The sequence below is a fragment of the Carettochelys insculpta genome, chromosome 5 (genome assembly GCF_033958435.1).
Source record: "Carettochelys insculpta isolate YL-2023 chromosome 5, ASM3395843v1, whole genome shotgun sequence".
NCBI lineage: Eukaryota > Metazoa > Chordata > Testudines > Carettochelyidae > Carettochelys > Carettochelys insculpta.
Window position 1 is genome coordinate 105,770,881 of NC_134141.1, and position 15,935 is coordinate 105,786,815.

A 15,935-nucleotide genomic window follows, 5' to 3' on the forward strand; every position below is an offset into this window, starting at 1 on the left:
TCATTTCCTAATATTAAAGAAATTAAGACAAAACTAATGCTAAATAGAGCACTGTATCAAAGATAAAAAGTCTATTTTTATTTTAAAATGGATTTTAAATATCATTTATATATTTTTATGTGTAGAGAGGGGAATGTTAAGATCAGTAAGGATATCTTCTTTTATTTTTCTTATGCTGATAAGACCCAATTAATAAATCACAGTAAGATTCTTCATGTTCGCTGCGTCTACAATAGCACGTTCTTTCAAAACATTTTGCAAAAGAAGGGGGCTCTTTTGAAAGATGCCACAGAGCATCTACATATGTAAAGCAGTTTTTTGAAATTAAATCAAAAGAACGTGTCACTCCTTTCAAAAGCACTCTTCCACTTTCCGTTCAGTGCTTTCTTTCTTTTGTAAGAAAACATGTAGACATGTCCGCAGGTTCTCTTTTTCAAAAGAGAAGTCCTCAAAGTACCTGATTTTTCGATCCCTGGCCCATTTCTTCAAAAGAGCAGGAGCTGTGTGGATGTTCTCTTTTGAAAGAGCAGATTGCTCTTTTGAACTGATTTTTTGTGTGGACGCTGTCTTTCTAAAGAGATACATAATGGCTTCTTTTGAAAGATCTGTTTAGGGTAGATGTAGCCATTGTATGTCATGTCATGTTTGTATATTACAACTTCTCATTTCCTTTACCCTTTGTCTGTATTCCTGATAAACCACTTGACTTGTTGCAATATACAATCACATCAAACATGGTGTATGTTTCTACTAAATATAATATTCTGAGTGATTTCTAAAACATTGGTTACTCATCCATATCTGAAGGTATGTCTACACGGCAGTTATTTCAAAATGACTATCTTAGTGTCTACACAATACAACTGCTATTTTGAAATAATTTTGGCTTATTTTGAAATTGGCAAATCTCATTGCATGAGGAATAGTGCCTATTCTGAATTAGGTGCCGTTAAAACAGGAACTAGAGTGTATTTCGAAATAAGTATAGTGTGCCCAATGGCTCTATTTCAAAATTGGCTGTGTGTGTGTACATGCTGTATTTCAATATAGCTAAGTGCTATTTTAAAATGCATTTTGTTTGTAGCAGCATTATTTTGATACAAGATATTCTGGAATAGCTTGTTTCAGAACATCTTATTTCCAAATAAGGCTGCTCTTCCGGCAAAACTTCTGTTGACAGATCACATCCAAAGACAAAAAGAGGATCGAAAGAGCAATCCGTTTTGTCAACAGAAAGCAGCCGGACAGCCTGGCCACTCTCTTGACAGAATGGCTAACCAAAAGCTCAGCAAACAGGGCTGTCTGGTGAACTGGAAGCCCTGTCTGTCAACAGAGGGGCACCCAGATTATCTACATAGCTTTTTCGTCAACGGAAAGCTGTGAAAGGCATTATTCCTCAATGCAGAGAGGCACAACGCTGCTGGTTGATGTGCTGGGTTTTGCTGACAGCCTGTTGACAAAGCACATTTTGCATGGGGACATTCCACTTTTTTTTTTTTTGGACAAGAGCCTGGTTTTGTCAGAAAAACCCTCTCATGTAGACATAGCCTTAATGTTTATCAGGAGTATCACACTTTATATTGCTCTGACACATTTATATTGATGGAAAAGCAAGCAAAAGGGACCCAATTGCTTCAAACAGGACTAATAAAACATTATAAGAAGGGATTTCCAACCTATGGGTCAGGACCCAAACATGGGTCACGAGTAGATTTGTTAAAGGAGCCATTTGCAGCTCCAAGCAGCTGGCGACCCTTGAGAGTCACATGCAGCTCCTTAACCCTGCCACATCCAGCAGCTCTCTCTATTAATAGAGAAGCAATTACACATTAAAAAGATACAGCTTCTCCACTTTTAATAGTCATAGACATTCCAGGCAAGCCAATTAACAGACTCTTGCAGTAATTTTCACCTCCCCCTTCTGCCCCCACTTCTGCTCCATGTAGCTGATTTTTCTGTTTTCATTTTTTGTTTGTATCTCCCCCTAGCCACTGAGTGACTTCCTGAGCCTCTCCTGTCTCTGAGTGTGACCCTCCCAGCCCTCCAACCCCTGAGTGTGACTCCCCCCAGGCCCTCCAGGCTTTGAGTGTGGGGTTTAAGCTGGGGGAGTGGTTTGGGAATGAGGGTCTTTCTCCCCCTCCCATCACAACTCAGATCAACAATAAAATAATAATGAACTATAATAAAGTCTTATTATTATTACTGTATTTTTCCCTTTTTCTATTAAAAAAAAAAGACTGCTATGAATATATAAACATGAGGGAGTGCAATTTTGTGTTCTTGCCTCAGGTGCAAAGTTAGTTAGTTAGTTACAGCACTGCTCCCTACCCCCATGTTTTTGAATTGTCTTGAATCACCAAGTCTTCCTAAATTGTCAAAATAGGTCTCCATCTGGAAAAGGCTTGAAACTGATGATTTAAAATTAACGTAAGTAAATATTTGAAGGATTAGATTCTTCATATAAAAAAATAAATTGTCTTTTTACCTTTTCAATGTCTTGGGCTCTTTGCTCCTCCTGGATTTTTTGAACTTTCTGTTGTTCTGCAAAGCGTATACGAGCTACTTTATTTTCCATTTGCTTAGATTTCATTTCAAAATGCTCTGAAACTTGCTGCAGTCTCAAGTCAGTTTGCCGTGGCATTAGGTTTCTAAGACGCTATGATGACATAATGTTTCAAGACATCTCAGAGTTAGAAACAGTAACTCTAATATTACATACAGATGCAAATTATCTAAAGGAGCATTTCAGAAAATAGATTTGAATAGGCACTTCTCATATACTAGTGTACACACAACAGCTACTGTCAGTGTTGGCTGATCCTGACAAGAGCTGGGAAACCACTCCTGGCAGGGATGGCAGCCTAACTCTCACCTCCTTTGACAGAAGTGGGAGGCTGCCACCCCAGACAGGAGTGGTTTCCCCACTCCTGTTGGGGTGGTAGCCACTCCTGTCAGTGGCAGCAGCTGAGAGTCAGGCTCTAGGCTGTCACCCCTGATAGGAGCTGGGATACTGACCAGAGTAGTAGTGAGTGGTAGGGAGCTGGTGCCGGGGAGCTGGTGCCTGGCTTCCCTGAGCATGGGCAGCCTATAGCCAGGCACTAGCTTCCCACCCCCCACTTAGAGTCACCTTAACTTGACATATGTGCAACTCGAGTGCGCATATCTCAAGGTTCTCCTGTATGTTGAACAGAAGGTTAAGGGAGCCAAATACTTTATTTGTTAGCCAAAAGATATATGTAAATGTGCTGCATCTTAAATCTGTTGATTAGCTAGTGAAAGGATTAGATGAACTGAATTAACCTACCTCCCGATACAACTCGCTCTCAATACCTTTGAGCTTTGCAGGTGCTGCAGGTCTCATTGTTTCCATGGCTACTCCTGTGAGCCCTGCCTTTTTCTTTTTTTCAAGGGCAACATACAGTTGATACAAAAGCTTGGTTGCAGCCCCATGCTGTTCAGTCATGATATTTTGGGCCTCATTCTGGTCAAACTGCACACCAAGAAGCTGAAGCGTTGGTTCCAGGCGAGAAAAATTGTTAAGTTTAGAATTTGCGACCCTGTATGTTTTAAAAAACACCTATATGTAGTATGGTATTTTGCTACTATATAAAGTATTATACATACTGTTAAGTACTACTGTTTTTTCCCCCCCCCACTTCATAGAGTTTAGTTTCATAGATTTTTAAGGATAGAAGAAGTGTTCCCTGTAAACTGAGCATTTGGATGGCCACCTAGGAAAGATGCAGCACCATCCAGTTGATTAGTAGAGCAGCCACAGCCAACCACAGTGGGCAGCATGTGTTTCTATTGGTAGTGCACATAATAAAATTTATTCCACCCATGCACTGAACCATTAGAGGGAACACTGTCCAGAACGGACCATTAGAAACACTATTTGAAAATCCAACTTGCTGCAATAAACACTGTGATGATACACACCACTACCTCAGGCTATATGGAAAAAGTGACTATGAATAAAAGAGTTAGAAATAAGTTGAGCATGATAAATATGGAAAAAATAGATTATTCATTGATACTCTTTCCAAAAGAGAGAGTTGAAAATATGAAAGTTCTACTCGAGTCTAAAAGTAATCCAGGATTTTTTGTTTGGTTTAAAAAGTTGTACAAATTGTTGAAAAAGCTCTTTAGTTAGATTGTAATGTAGATAGTGATTTACTCTAGCTAACATGGTTAATAGTGAAGACAGCAAGAAGGACATTGTAATAAAAGCTGCCAATTAGTAGTAATATAGAGCTTCTATCTAACAACATATCCACTTAGCAAATGAAGGTGTGCTTAAAGATCAGTTAGGGATCATCATGCTAGCTTTCATCTACTTAGCACAGGTATCAGTACAGTAGAACTTCAGAGTTACAAGCACCAGTTACAAACTGATTGTGTAATTCCAGTTCCAATGAGGTGTGTGATTCATCAATCAGTTTGTAACACCAGGAACCACACAAATGACAGGATCTGCTACTGAGATTTGGGGTTTTCCCCATTTTTAAGACTGATTCAAACCAACAGGGTCAATAGGAAAAGGAACTAGAGCTGGAAGGGCAGAAGTTTGAAACAGTCCAGATTGTGTACTTAAGAGTGCTCAATTGTGAACTGAATGGTTAATTCTTCTCACTTATCTGCTATGGGAGAGTACTAGAAAAATATATTTCAAGGCCAGAAGGGATTATTATGATCACCTAGTCTGATCTCCTGTACAATCCAGGCTGTGGAAATTCATGCATCAAGCTCATAACTTCTGGGGTTCCCAAACACAAGGTTCCCAAACTGCGGTTTGTAAACCATGGCAGGATGCGAGCTTGACATTCTATCAAATCACATCACTTTAAAAAAAAAAAAAGGTGGTTCACGAAACACTAATAAAGTTTGGGAATTACTGAGCTAGTTCAGAATTTTTAGAAAAATATCCAATTTTAATTTGAAATACTTTATGTGATGGGGACTCTAACATATCCCAAGGTAAACTGTTTCAAAGGGTAGTTTCCCTCTTTGTTACAAAAAGTTGTACCTTGTGTCTCATATGGATTTACCCACTTTTAATTTCCAGCCACTAAATCTCACTTTTTGCTATGCCCTCTAGTAGCAGAAATTTTGTCCCCACAAAGGCTATGTTTAGATTAGCACATTTTGTCCACAAAACTGTTTTTTGTTGACAAAACCCAGGGAGCGTCCATATTCCCAAGGCATTTTGTGGACAGTCTATCGACAGAACATGGTACTTTTGTTGACAGCATTCTGCTGCTCCCCATGAGGCAGAACATCTCTGTCAACAGAGATCAGTTGACAGAAAGTTAATTTTGAATGTTCCACGGGGCCTTCTGTTGACTGCCAGGGTTTCCAGTACACTGGGCAGCCCTGTCTGCTGTGCTTCCAGTTGGCCATTTTTGCCAATAGAGTGGCCAGGCAGTAAGGCCGCTGTTGACAGAGCAGATTGCTTTTTTGAACTGCTTTGCAGTCTAGCCACAATCTGTCGACAGAAGTTTTGTCAGAAGATATCTTCTGACAGTAACTTCCGTTGGCAAATCGCTCTAGTGTAGATATAGGCATTGATAGATTGTTATCAAGTAACTTCTTAATCTTCTTTTGGCTATGTAAAATAGATTACGTTTCTTAAATCTGCCTGACAGTGAAATCTATCAGGCCTCAGACCATACATGCTGGAACTAGGGGTACTGGAACACTCCCTGGCTTGGAGTGTTTTCCACTATATTCTGGGTTTACAGTTTGATTCAGTGGCTCTGAACATTTACTCTATAAAAGTTGTTCCAATTCTCAAAACCATCCATTCCTCAAAACCATTCAATAGCTGACTTCCTGAGCCATTTCTGAATCTTCAACATCCTTTATGTGTGGGCACCAGACCTGCAACCAGTACTCAAGTAATGGTCTTACTAATGCTCTATGTAGAGGATGTTCGCCTTGCTCATAAAACCAAGGATTGTGCTAGTCCCATTGGCCACCACACTCGTAGATCATGTTCAACTGGTTATCTATTATGACCACCAAATCCTTTTAAAAGTCACTGCTTTCCAGAATGCAGTCACTCCACCCTGTAAATATGAACTATTTTCCATGTTCCTAAATAAAGGACCTTACATTTGGCTGAATTTAAACTTGTGTTTCAATAAACCCAATAATCCAGATCTCTTTATAACTGATCCATGCCTCATCCTTAATTACCACTCCACCATATTTTGTGTAATCTGCAAATTTTATTAGCAATGACTTTGTAGATATTAAAGAGCACTGGGAGAAGAACAGATACTTGTAAAACTTCACTAGAAGATTGCCATAAAACAATTATTTTCCCTTTTTGAGACTTATGATCTATTAGTTAGCCAATTTTAATATATATTACATTAAAAATTAGTACAACAAAAAACTGATATAATCAGAAGTTCATGCTGTACTAAACAAAATACCTATTTTCCACAGGATCACATAGATAGCTATTAAGTACACCCAGAGGGCTAGCCATGTTAGCCTCTAGCTTCACAAAAACAAGCAGTCCTGTAGCACTTAAAAATTAACATATTTGTTTATTAGGTAATGAGCTTTTGTGGGTAAGACCCACCTCCTCAGATTGGAGTAGATAATAGTATTACTCCAATCTGAACATCTGAAGAGCTGTGTTTTACCAACAAAAGGCCATTATCTAATAAATTTGTTAGTCTTTAAGGTGTAACAGGACTGCTTGTTTTTTATTAAGCATGCTGGAATCCTTTATGGAATAGAGCTTCTCAGTAAATACCTCATGAACGATCAGATCCTTTGGAAGTACATAGCTAATCAATACAGCAAGAGTATCTAATATATCAGCAACTGGTATATAACTTCATCAAATCCTGCTAGGTATCACTGAGATCTTCAATGATAAATAAAAATCTTGTGTAAGTTACATAGGCGACATACAGCTGTGTCTTAAGTTACAAACCTGCTTTGTGAAAACTGATTAAAGTCATCCTGAAGATCATATTTGTGCAGAATTTCTCCAATTAGGTAGCCAGTAGAAAATTCTTTTGGTAACGATTTTGGATCTGGGTTAAAAAGCAAGCATCAGCAATAAATTACAAAGTACCATATGAGTCATTACAGAATTTGTATAGCATCAGAGACTTACGCTTTATTTTTTAGTTCAAGTCATTATTGCTATTATAAAATCTTTACATGAGAAGATAAGTTTAAACTTTTTTATGAAATGATTATATTAAAATAATTTTAAGATTAGAAATGGTCTTTGGTAACCCAGTACATATATAGAATAACTCTAGTAATAGCCAAATTCCACAACCCACACAATCACCTAAAACCTAAATTTCAATATCAAAAAGTAAATTACACTATTTTAACTGTTTTAATTTGGCTTAATGAAAAATTTGCAAAAAACCAACACTGAGAGTTTTAGTTACAATTACAGTTTAGTTTCAGAGTTACAATTACTAACTCCTCCAAATACACACAGAGAAACAACAAACAAACAACCAGTAAATATGTTCGAATGTGCCTGATTTTCAGTACAAGAGTCCTCTCTCATTATGAAGCAGATGCTCCTCTTAAAACGTGGTAATATGAACAGAAGTAACTGCTGTGTAAACATAAATTCAGGGAATTTTTTTAATCCTCCAGTCCTTATTAATTGATGGGATTGAAATTGTCCATCGCCTTTGTGTCCGCAGGAACTTGGCGACAAACACTACTATTTATTTTAGAAATTTTCAAGGTATTATGCTGTAGTTACTGTGTGCCAGCAGCCTACCTCCGTCCCCCACCCGGCACCGCCACCTGGGATTCCCCTTCAGACAGCAGCTCGTAAGCCCTTGCGCCTGTAAGTAATGCCCAGGGACTCCTAGCTCCGGGGGGTGGGGGGGAAAGAAGACCCTTCGGACAGACACACCTTAGGGGGGCCCCGACTGTGCCCGGGCACACGCTAGGCAGTGGGTTTTACTGTGCTCTACACCTTGGCGACACAGCGGCGGCGGTATCCTTACCACGCTACTAAGGGCCCAGATGTTTGGGCCCGACTCACCCACTGTCCGCGAAAGCTTCACCTCCCAGTTCAGCCACTCGCACAGAATCTCCGACATAGCGGCTGCCGGGGTGCAGGCGAACCCCACTCACATGGGCCCGGCTCCGCGTCCCGTTACCAAGGTGACGTGCGAGCGGCATTTAACGCATGCGCCGTGGAGGAAAACGGGGCTCGGGAATATGTAAGGGAAGCAGGGTGTGCCTCGCGTACTGCGCATGAGCAGTGGAATATTTGCGCTACGGAGGAGGAAAGGGGGAGTTCGGGAAGAGCATTCTGCTGAGCGCGTGTGGCCAGAATGGGTGAGGGCGCGTCGTTTTGAGTGAGCTGCCGGCGCATGCGCAGTGAAGTAGTAGTCCTTGGCGGGTCCTTGAGGTGCCTGAAGTGTTGAGTAGGAGGCAAGTTGAGGGTGGCCATGGAAGGAGAGTCCGCAGTGAGAAAGTTAGGCGCCTGGGCTTGGGCCTAAGCTGAAGGTGAGGTTAGGAGAACTGGGCAAGGCACCAAGGTCTGTTGGGGTGAAGGCTGGGCTGTGGTGAGAGTGTGGTGGGAGGGCTGTGGGCTGCAGGGCAGGCCCTTGCCTAATACCAGCAGCAATGTCTAGAGCTCTGTGTGGAACCAAAATTTGCATCCATGACCACAGCTGCAAAATGAGCTATGGATATCCGCATCCTTAGCTGAGGATACCCGCAGATACAAGTTCCTGCAGATAAAAATTTGTAGGGTTCTTAGTACAAAATTTGTATCTGCCTCTGTATCTTCAAAAATGAGCTGTGGATGCAGATGCCTGAAGCTATAAAGTGGATCTCATGAGTCACCAGTGCTGGTGGGTTTAGTGTGGAGAGGGATGCAAAGCACTGAAGCTTTTGTGGGAGAATTTGCACAGCAGGAATAGGAAACTTTTGGGGAAAGGGTCCCGCTGCCAGCACAGGGTGTCTGGTGTAGGGAGATGAGGTAGTGGGAGTACAGAGTGCTCCATAGGATTTGGAATTAAATCCTGTCCATGGAATTGATGACTGACGCAGTAAACCCTCGAGTAAACCCTACATTTCCGCAACCCCTGTGTAACCTGAATTTTCGTGCAATTTGAGGGGAGATGAGAACCAGGCCAGGGGTAAAGTATGGTGCCCTAGCCTTCAGTACAAGGGCAGGAGATGGATGGAAGGAGATAAATCACTTGATCATTGTCTTCTGTTCTCCTTCTCTGGGGCACCTGGCATTGGCCACTGTCGGCAGATGGGATACTGGGCTGGATGGACCTTTGGTCTGACCCAGTATGGCCATTCTTATGTTCTTAGGCTGCCACCTGGTTCCCCACTCCCCTGGGCTTCAGGAGACAGGAAACTGACCAGGGAGCCTGGTTCCCATCTCCCACTGCTTCCAGGACCTGGGTAACTGACTAGCTTGTTTTTCCTGCTCCTGTCAGGGACTGCAGCCTGACTCATGGCTGCCTCCACTGACAGGAGCAGCAAGAGTCAGGCTGCTGTCCCTGACACAAGCGGTTAACCTGAGACACGCAACCTGTTTGTGTGTATCTCAAGGGTTTACCGTGTAGTCGGTGCCTCTGATGCTGCATGGTTGAAGCATCTGGTCTATAGAGATGAAGTTCTTGAGGACAGGACCTGTATTTTATTGTGCATTTGTACAGTGCTAAGCACAGTGACTCTGAGTCATGACACTGTTTACATTATAATAGTTCTTAAAGGTCCCAGTCAAGTTACTTATCAAGTATAGATAACATCACTCCCAGTTTGTGGCCATGTAGTGATTCCAAAGATGGAAAACTACTGAAAAGCTGTGTCTAAATTATATCAATTTTTATAGACCCTGTTCCCTAGTGATTCATTCAGAAGTCACGTAGGAGGTGATTGTAAATTGTTGTTGACAGAAACTGTCGTCTCATAGGCCAGGGGTTGGCAACCTGTGGCTCCAGAGCCATATGCAGCTCTTTAAGGAGTCAGTTGCGGTTCACGATGCTGCCCCTGCTGAGTCCTCTTGCAGCTCCCCGCCCTGCTGACACTGAAATAGTGAAACTAAATTTAATTGGCTGGCAGGGCAGTGGGTGGAATCTTGTCATTAAATCAATTCAGTTTAGTTCCATTATTTCAGTGGCGGCAGGGTATGGAGCCACCTGCGTGGCAGGTGGTAAGTGCTAAACCTGCAGGAGAGCTGGGGGAGGGGTGGCTGAGTCAGCCCCTGGTGGAGCCATGCAGCCCCACTGAGGAAGAGGCAGCAGCTGCAGAGGAGCAGCAACCTATGCTGCTGGAGGAGCTCATTGGCTGAGGTGGGTTGATCCTGGGGGGTGGGTTTGGGGTTGAGAGTGGTTAAACCTAGGGATGGGTGAGGGGGGTGAGTTTGCAGGATGAAGAGGAAAAAGCCTGGGGGTAGGGGCAGGTTTGGGGGCAGATGGGGTAGAGCCTGGGAATGGGGGGGGGGTAGGGAGGGGCTGAGTGTTGATGTGAACATTGCTCCTTCCTGCTTAAGAGCCTATTCCCCTGGTGCAGCCTCTTCCTTGCCCTCATTTGCTCTCCAATCCAGGGGTGAAAGTAACTTAAACTTTCTAACTGGTGTAAATTATTTTGTGTGCACTGTTCTTAAAATAGAGGTTACAAAAAGTATGGTGTGATGTTCTTTATTAAGGACTGTCTCATACTCACATGCTTTCTGTGTTTTGGAGTATTGATTTTGTAAGTGAATTTGCAAAAATGGTTCTTCTTGCTGCTTTAGTTGCAGACCACTGCCCTAGACTGTGGATCAAATTCAGAGATAGTATTTATGGAGTGTAAATTCAACACTGGTGAGTAAACACAAGACTTTATAATGATCTCCATTTATAAAGGTGGTGGGGAGGAGAAAAGACCCAGTGGGGTAGAAAAGTAAATGGAAAAGCAGACAGCAAGAATACTAGAAAGAAAGAATAAGACAAATCTGGCTATTTTATCCCTTACATGTTGTTGATTCATTTTCCCAGCCTTCCATCCTCTGAAGAAGTTCAGTATGATACTTAATAATACTTTGAGTTTGTTTATACAGCTTTGAGAGCAATCCTCCCAACCTGGTGCAACAGACTTCTGTTAGCATGGATTGTGCTAGTGCTCTAAATATAGCTGTAGAGACAGCACTGAAAGTTGTGGCTCTGGATGGACATTGTACTCTGAAGCAAGCTACCAAGTTAACTATTGGGCCAAAGGGGCAATATTATTGTCATAGAAAACAAAGAAATATAAAATCAGTATTCTGTGGGCTTTTCACTTGTGAGCTGGGGAAAATCAGGTGCTCACAGTCATAAAACCAGTACAGGGGTTGGCATTGGATCTAGGACTTGGAGATCCACAGCAAAGTACATGAATTTAAAGAGTCACTGTTAATTGGTAGGGGTGTTGAGACAGCCACTCAAGTTTTTGGAATGCTAAGCATTACAGTATTTCCTGGAATGTCATGAGCCTTTCCTTACCTGCATGATGTTTTGTACAGTGTCCATACGAGGTCATTCTGGAAGAGGTGGAGTGGCGCACACAGCCTCTCCTGACCAGTACTGGAGAAAACTGGTTCAGATGATAAACTGAATGAATGGGTTATCAGGGATAACATGACATGCTCTGCCAGCATGTTGAAGAATTACTTGTTAAACAGCAGTAAAATGGGTTCCAGGATTATTTTTCTGTCTCTGACAAGGGGTTTAGAGAACAATGATTTAAACCATGGTTTAGAGCAAGGGAAAGAGTTAGGCCCATTGATTGTTGTTTTTGTTAATGATGCTTTGTGCTTCCTTCAGGCTCCTTTATCCATATCAAAGTGCTTTATAGAGATTTTTACTGACATCCTAGCAAGCACATAGATTTTGAAATTCACTCAGTCGTTGTAATGAATTTCCTGAAGTCTAACTAGTTAATCCCTCTCTGTTAGTGGGAAGGAAGGAGCATGAAATTGAGCCATGAGGGTACACTCCAGAATAGCAAATGGGAATTTTAGAGGGCTAGCTGCAGATCCTTATGAGTAGAGGCAGAAGGATTTTGTGAATGGTGTGTTTGATCTGTTTGTTGTTTTGTTGTTGTGATTGTCTCTCTGAGGGATATGTATTTGCACTGTGGGAATCTGAACAGGTCTATTGAGAGAGGTCTGTTTGTGGTTCGGTGAAGCTGGCATTCTTGGATCTCTGAATAGACTGTTGAAGTCTCTGAATGTTAATCTTTCCAACTATGTCTAGATTACAGCAATTTGTCAACAGAAGTTTTTGTCAGAAAATTTCTGACAAAAACTTCTGTTGACCAATTGTGGCCAAACTGCCAAGCAGATCACAAGAACACTTTGCTCTGTTGACAGCGTCTGTGCTGTCCAGCTGCTCTCTTGACGAAATGGCCAACTAGAAGCACAGCAGACAGGACTGCCCGGTATCCCAGAAGCCTTGTCTGTTAACAGAGGGGCCCCTGGAACATCCAGACAGTCTTTCAGTTAACAGATCTCTGTGGACAGAAGCGTTTTGCCTCATGGGGAGTGAGATAAGATTGACAAAAGTGCTGCGTTCTGTTGATTTACTGTCAACAGAACACCTTGGGTATGTGGACGCTACTCAGATTTTGACAAAACCTTCTAGTGTAGACATAGCCTCCATGACAAGGAGGGGTGAATACTAGCAATGTGGCTTCTTATATGTCAGTTACCAGGCTAATAGGAGTGGCTGATTGGAGTTTCAGAAACAGTTTAAAAAAGGAGCATAGTTCCGTCCATTTTCCGTATAGCTCCTCATTAGGTAGGAGATATGGCTAATGAGGAAAAAATTGTCTTGATGTGCTTTGGAAGTGCTTGTTTTTCTCATTTTGATGGAAGACCTAAGGGATTGTGGGCCCATTAAATGGCAATACTGGAGGGGAAGATAGGTTATCCGCAAGCAAAATTTTTAGTACTGTGCAGTATTTGAGAAAATTAAAACCTACTGGAGAACAACATCTGGAAATTGTTGCCATAGAAATCAACAAAGTGGACTCTCAATTCGTGACCAAGAAGGAAAGGAGAGCCAGCAGCCTTTCAACCTGGACAAAGGCATTAACAGTATTAGTGAATCAGTTGCTAAAGATCCTGCCTCTGGTGGAAGGGAACAGTTATAATAGATATTGGAATCAATGACTTGGCATAATGTGGGACCCTGCAGACTCTAGAAGACTTTACAGCCTTTGGAAAGTAGTTGAGGAAGAGGAAAGTCATAGTAATATTCTTGGAGCTCCTTCTGGTCCCACGAGAAAGAAAAAAGAGAAGACGGAAAACATTGGACATAAATGTTTGACTGATATGAATCTGAAAATTTTGGTTTTGTGGGACATTGGGTCACATTCCAATGGAGGAGGGTACTATATTACAGGGTAACCTGCTTCTCTCCACCAGACAATAGCTGAAGCCAGCTGGGTGATGCTTGGGAACGGGGAGGGTGCTTAAAAGCCAAATGCAATTCAAACAGTGTGTAACAAATTAATGTGATGTGACCAAGAATATAAAGAGCAGAAATGTTTTAAATGCTTGTATGTCAATGCTAGGAGTGTGGGTAAGAAGAATGTCAGAAATTGTTGTTGCTGATGAGAAATTTTATAACAGGCATTACTGAAAATCTGGTGGGAATATTTGCATGATTGTGAATTTAAAAAAGAAAAAATTCAAACTTGCTAGTTATAACTAATTTAGACGAATATTTAGCCAAGAAGGATAATAGCATATTGGGGTGCATTACGAGAAGTATTTCCAGCAAGTCTATAGAAGTTGTTATTCCCCTTTATTCGGCACTGTGTGAGGCCACATCTAGAGTATTGCATCCAGTTTTGGGTCCACCATTATAGGAAGGAGGTGCATGCATTTGAGAGGGTCCAGCAGAGGGCAACCAAAATGATTAAGGCCCTGGAGCACGTGACTTACGAGGAGAGGCTGAGGGATTTGGGCTTATTTAGTTTGCAGAAGAGAAGAATGAGAGGCAACCCTCAACTTCCTGAAAGGTGGTGGTGGCCAGGGGGTTCTAGAGAGGGTGGAGAGAGACTGTTCTCAGGAGTGATGGATGGCAGAACAGGAGCAATGATCTCAAGTTACACTGGGGGAGGTCTAGGCTGGATGTTAGAAAAATCTGTTTCACTAGGAGGGTGGTGAAGCACTGCAATAGGTTACCTAGAGAGGTGGGGGAATCTCCATACCCCTACAGGTTTCTAAGACAAAGTCCTATCTTGGGTGATTAATTAGGGTTGATCCTGCTTTACAGAATCACAGGGCTGGAAGTTGCCCAGGGACTCTCCAGCAATGCCGAGAAATTGACAGCAATGCTGGGCCCCCAACAGGTGGTGGGAAGATGCTAAAAAGCAACCCCTCACCACCTTTTATGCTCCGGAACCTGCCTCCACGGCCTTTGTCGGGGTGCACTTCCAGGGGATATGGACCTATGCCGACACCACCCCGGGAAGACTGGGGTCGAGGAGAACAATGAGTCAGGCAACAGAAATTTATGAAACACAAATAATTAGTTTATTAATACACAGGGAAGGAATGGGAAGTATTACTGCAAGTTCTGTTCTGATGACAGTACACGCTTACTTGAATTAAGAGAATGATGATCATATTTAACACCAGGCTGTGACGTGGTCTCAGGTAAGTTCGGCACAGGGGCCAGTTCAAAGGAAAGTAATAAATGTATGTATGTATGTATGTATTTTGAATTAAAAGGAGGGAGAGGGCGCTACTCCTCTTACCCTTACTGGGACCGGGTCGCTACTCCGATCCAAATATTAATTTTATGAAAGGCCGATGGAGGGTTTACCTCTCTATCGAGCCGAGTTAGGAAAAACAAGGAAAGGGGAGGCCACGCCTTCACCGTGGTAGGTATTCTCCAATATTTTAACAAGTTACTAACAATTTCTCCCTAACTAGGTATTAATAACTAACAATTACTACCTATAATTAACTACTAAAGTAATTTAACAATCTCATCTATTACTAACAATCCTATTTATTACTAACAACTCAACTATTAAACTAACATTAAAAGGAACTATCTATGGAAAACAGATCAATGAAAGTAATAACAGTTCCAGATTATAAGTAGTCTTAGTAAATGTCTTTTTTGGACTAGAGTTCAGCCAGAGGCCAGCAAGGCCCAGCCTAAGGTCGGTCCTCGGGGTGCTGCACCTGCCCTGCCAGACAGGCACACAGCAGGGGGATCGGCCCTGCTCCCCCCCTAGGGATCCCTTAGCTACTGTCTGAAGTGGTGTTGCTTTGTCTGTAGGCCCTGTGCAGAGCACAGGCCTGCCAGTGAGTTAGGATACTTGTCTGGAAGATGTGTCAGGTCCACTATTAGGCTGCTGCTGGTTAAGCCGGTGATGAAGATGGGCGCTGCTGGACTCGTGGCAGGTCCTGGGGCTCGCTACGCCAGAGATGCAGTACCTGCGTGGACGCAGGCCAGTTCGACCTCTGGCGAGCTCCCCCACAGGGACACAGCCTTGTTGCTGAAGCTGCCGCCACAGGGACGCTGGATGGTGACAGTCTTGCGCCTCACTGGATGGTGACAGTCTTCACCCAAAGGGCTGGCCTAGGGACTTGGTGGACACTCTCGCGAGCTGTGCCTTCCTGTCCAGGGCCACCTGGAATGTACTGCGTGCCCTGCTTATATAGAAGGTCCTCATGAATAATTCATGAGATCATTACCATGCAGGTAAAGTCCTCAGCTAGGTCCACACTCTGATGGAGAGTTCTGGCAGGCATCCAGGCTCACCCAATCAGATTGCCCCTATGCAAATCTGAATACCCCTGACTCATGAATATGGATGAGTGCATGGAACAATTCAAATTCCTGGGGGAGCTACTGGTCAAGAAGAACCATTACAGTGTTGCCAATGGGCAAGCAATAGCAATTTAAAGCTTCATGTATCTG

The 15,935-nt window shown here is 42.6% G+C and overlaps 2 protein-coding genes across 4 annotated transcripts in view; one reads left to right on the forward strand and one right to left on the reverse strand.

The window, feature by feature from the left end:
* The window catches only part of LOC142013813 (sperm flagellar protein 2-like), a 49,134-nt gene extending 40,939 nt beyond the window's left edge, over nt 1-8,195 (reverse strand). Inside the window, exons 1-4 of the mRNA XM_074995670.1 lie at nt 8,045-8,195; nt 6,953-7,055; nt 3,305-3,557; nt 2,486-2,656 (exon numbers count right to left, since the gene is read on the reverse strand). Coding sequence (XP_074851771.1) covers nt 2,486-2,656; nt 3,305-3,557; nt 6,953-7,055; nt 8,045-8,102 — 585 coding nt within the window. The 5' untranslated portion in view covers nt 8,103-8,195. The remainder of the gene's footprint in view (nt 1-2,485; nt 2,657-3,304; nt 3,558-6,952; nt 7,056-8,044) is intronic.
* Nucleotides 8,196-8,303: 108 nt separating this feature from the next.
* Nucleotides 8,304-15,935, forward strand: part of PRLR (prolactin receptor) — a 235,159-nt gene continuing 227,527 nt past the window's right edge. Inside the window, exons 1-2 of one of the 3 annotated variants that reach the window (XM_074995676.1) lie at nt 8,304-8,343; nt 10,766-10,835. The gene's annotated coding sequence lies outside the window, so the exon portion shown is untranslated. Of the gene's footprint in view, nt 8,344-8,499; nt 8,515-10,765; nt 10,836-15,935 lie in introns of those variants that run through there. The other 2 variants (XM_074995677.1, XM_074995678.1) reach the window with 2 other exon arrangements.